The sequence below is a fragment of the Tachysurus vachellii genome, chromosome 21 (genome assembly GCF_030014155.1).
Source record: "Tachysurus vachellii isolate PV-2020 chromosome 21, HZAU_Pvac_v1, whole genome shotgun sequence".
NCBI classification, from domain to species: domain Eukaryota; kingdom Metazoa; phylum Chordata; class Actinopteri; order Siluriformes; family Bagridae; genus Tachysurus; species Tachysurus vachellii.
Window position 1 is genome coordinate 13631035 of NC_083480.1, and position 4069 is coordinate 13635103.

Consider the following 4069-nt stretch of genomic DNA (forward strand, 5'->3'; position numbering starts at 1 on the left):
ATAACACCTTGATTAAAAAGGACCTAATTATTAAGAATTGACCTGTACAACAACAACAAAGTGTTTTAGAGAATGATGTTTACTAAAAAATAAACTATTATATCATCTCAATAAGCACGTGCAGGATTATTCTTTATTTATCCTTTATTCGTGTGTGTGTGTGTGTGTGTGTGTGTGTGTGTGTGTGTGTGTGTGTGTGTGTGTGTGTGTATAAAGGCCTAAAGAATCTAACACCGGTGGAGAAGTAGGTGTTTTTTTCTCCACCCGTTTACATTCGCCCAACCCCCACATAGCACAAGTAACCGCCCTTCTTCATTCCCTTCAACCGACCATGATAACACCCCCTGAAGGCACGTGTTAGCGCTATGCGTCATGGGAGTCGGAGTCTATTTTCCACATCGCAGCGCTGACAAGCCAACGGGATTAAACTACAGTCCCCATAGTAACGCACGTCTTCCGACGGTTAACGTCCAATCTGAATATGTGGGCGTGGAAAAATCCGCCCACAAAAAGCTACAAAATACAATAGTGCTTGAGGGAGAAAACAAGAAACATTAGCAGGAATTAGAGAAAAAAACAGAAAGCGTACAACGACACAGCGTCCGTATATCATAAATATCGGATTAAGTTGATGGAAAGAGAAAATAGAAAGGAGAGAAAACGGTGAATATTTGGTCGGGCTGATATTTAAATAAAAGTGGGCGGAGCTTTACACTCACACACACACACACACACACACACACACACATACAGCGTTAAGTTGGATTTGGATTCGGATTCTGATGCGTTTCGGTGGAAATCCTGTTTTTATTCAGAGCAAAATCACAACCAGGAGGAAGAAAGAATAAAAAAAAAGCGCAGACAGTGAAGGTAAAGTGCGTGTTTTGTGTTGTGGGTAATTGTATCGGGGTGGATCTGTAGTGCCCCAGCTTGGCACCGCCCTAACAGGCGGGTGGGTCTCTGTCGCTTCGGCTCTCCGGTGGATGTGCGGCGCAGCAGCAGCAGCCATTCGTGGGGAAAAATAGGCCGTCCTTCTCCGGGCCTTCTGCCTGCCTCTGTCTCCACAGCGTCCGGCCTTTTTTTTCGTTAACAACCTCCTCTCTGGGTTTATTAATGCGGGATGAGTGGTGCGTACCCTCCCTCTCTCCTCCTCCTCACCGTCTCCACCCCTCTGTCTGTCTCTCTGTGTCCAACATGTTTCTGTCCTTTTCCCTTCCGTGTTTGTATTTGGTTCCTGCTGCTGCTGCTGCTTTTATATCCACATACACAGCTACATTTATACTCCTTGTTTTTATCACCACATGTGACATTTCCATTGTGCATCTATCATCAGTGTCGTTGTTTTAGTGCTTAAGTTTAATTAACCTATTTTTAATACATACGGATTGTTAGTTTTGTGGAAGTCGCGCGGATGTAAATAGATTAATATGTTTTGTTTTGCTGACCCTCTTCATCCTCTTCTTCCTCCTTCTTTTTCCCGTGAACTACCTGAACTAATATGAAGTCAGGTCCAATCCCAAACGCGCTACTGTTTAACACGTAGTGCACTAAGTAGTGCGCGTGAATCCGCTCTGTAGAGGCAACGCGTCAAGGGAAAAGGGAGCGGTTTGGGATTCGGCCCTAAGGCTGCTAAGCTAATGTGTACTGTGTTGAAAAAAATGTCTTAACATAATAATAATAATAATAACGACGTCGAAATCTTTTCGCAGATCAAAAGAAAGAAGTCATGGCGACAGACGGGGGGAAATCAGGTGGTGGTGAAAAGGGAAATAAAGGAAAAACATCAGCACAGGTATGGCATTTCCGAGTGTTCAAAGTTTGTCCTGTCAAGTGCACTAGCTCGCGCACTTCCTGCTCACACTGCACACTTCCGTACTACACAGCACGCATCAAAGTCATCCGAGGTTATCTTTAGCCCCCTTTCGTACCCCTCTGCACTCTTCGTACCCCTCTGCGTTTGTCTATCATCGACACTATTGCACTCTCTTCACTATAGTGAATTTATTGCGTCTTAAGACACAGCTAATAACTAACTAATAACTAACTTGTTATGATTAAACACTTCCCACGTGGTTGCTCTTTAGTAATCGTGCCATGATACTGTCATGCTGTGTAACATCACAGCATCCAAAATAACATTTTACTACACTATTTAATATGAAAGTATACATTTTGAACTTTACCCAGCTTTTCCCATAGTCTACTCCTTTATAGTACAGAGTCCCTACAGAGTTTCTGCATAGTCCCTACATAGTACCTACATAGTCTCTACAGAGTCTCTACAGAGTGCCTACATAGTCTCTACAGAGTGCCTACATAGTCTCTACGTAGTCCCTTCGTAGTCCCTACATAGTCCCTACATAGTCCCTACATAGTCTCTACAGAGTCTCTACAGAGTGCCTACATAGTCCCTTCGTAGTCCCTTCGTAGTCCCTACATAGTCCCTACATAGTCCCTACATAGTCCCTACATAGTCTCTACATAGTCCCTACATAGTCTCTACATAGTCCCTACATAGTCCCTACATAGTCTCATTATCTGAGACATCTGCAAGCAATAAAACACTTACGAACGAGCTGTTATAGGAAATCAATTCACAAACAAAAGCAGACTGTAATAAAGTTGATTAGTTTTTATTTTTCTTATACAACAGTTTGACAATACGTTTGTATGTATTATAAGAACATGGAAATTTGATTTGATTTTAAACCTGTGTGTGGACAACAGTCTGAAACACTGTCTGTACTAGAAAATTCCTCAATCCCTTCTGACCAATCAGAACGTAGAATTCAGCAGCGCTGTGGTATAAATTTAGATGTGTTACATAATATAGTGGGTTTTTTTTCTTTTTTAATCTGAGTTTATTTATTTTTTGTCATCGGAAACTGATAGTAATCCGTCTTTGTTGCTACATTTACATCCCGAATATAAGGAAATAAATACGTATGGAATAATTTACATGTACGATCGTATGACAAAACATTACCTGTGGTAATTGATGTAGTATGTTATAAGAAATTAGACGTTTATAGACCTTCGCGAACCCGGTAGCAAGCTCACTATTTACTGTATTGTGTACTGTTTGTTTCAAGCCGTATCGTTTTAATATAGGTGTTTATAACGTAATAATAAATGACATTTTATAATGTAGCATGTATTGTTTTTAAGAACAGTCATTTAGTCATTGGTAAAAATCTAAGGGAAAATGAACTTATTTAAAAAAAATAATAATCATTTTTTCTTTCGGTTATTTGCCTGAAGTTCCATTTCACAAATTAAAGTCCTTTATTATTGCACTGTCATAAAAATCAAAAAGCATAGGCTTTGCATGTATTTTAGGTTGTTTATAACATTCTCTTCTGATTAAAAAAAAAAAAGTAGTTTGAAAACATTGTGTCTCACACTCTGGATAATACAGGGTCACTTAGATAAGACCAGAGAGTGAGTTCAGCTGTGGCTTGTGTTACTGTCCTGCTGTAGACGTGTTGATCAAGAGAAATTTGACCCAAAGTTGATAGCAAATACTCTCACTGTGAAAAACCTTGGTCTTTAAATCCACTTTTAGTGTGACTAGCTGTAGTTCCTGCTGGACAATGTGCAAAGACATTGTTTTATATTTGCTTATTATATGCTACATTATATTTCTCTGTTATATTGCTATATATTTGTTATATTTTGTATTTCATTGCTGCACATCATTGCATTTATTCTGTTTCAATTAACACTGAAAAAGTAACCCTTTATTTGAATTGTATGATATCTGTGGACTCTCAGATGTCATATTTTTCTCAAATTGTTGCGCTAATACAACCTTCTGAATGCATAGCACACATTGACTCTCTCTTTTTTAAATTGTAGATAATGGCAAAAGTGGTTTGAAAGACAAAGTTGCTTATAGGGGAAACTGTTAATGAGTCACAAAGACACGTCTTCCTGAGTATAACGATACGTATGCATGTATGTTTTTTTTTTTTTGTATCAGTGTTACTGTGACCCATTTTGCAGGCAGTGTGCATGTTAGAAAAGGAGAAATTGTGGTTCACACACACCCACCCACTCTTCCTGTAAT

General features: G+C 39.3%; 1 protein-coding gene across 3 annotated transcripts in view; it reads left to right on the forward strand.

Moving 5' to 3' along the window:
- The first annotated feature begins 512 nt into the window (after positions 1 to 512).
- The window catches only part of sp4 (sp4 transcription factor), a 10224-nt gene continuing 6667 nt past the window's right edge, over positions 513 to 4069 (forward strand). Inside the window, exons 1-2 of one of the 3 annotated variants that reach the window (XM_060897120.1) lie at positions 513 to 870; positions 1710 to 1792. In XM_060897120.1, coding sequence (XP_060753103.1) covers positions 1727 to 1792 — 66 coding nt within the window. In that variant the 5' untranslated portion in view covers positions 513 to 870; positions 1710 to 1726. The other 2 variants (XM_060897121.1, XM_060897119.1) reach the window with 2 other exon arrangements.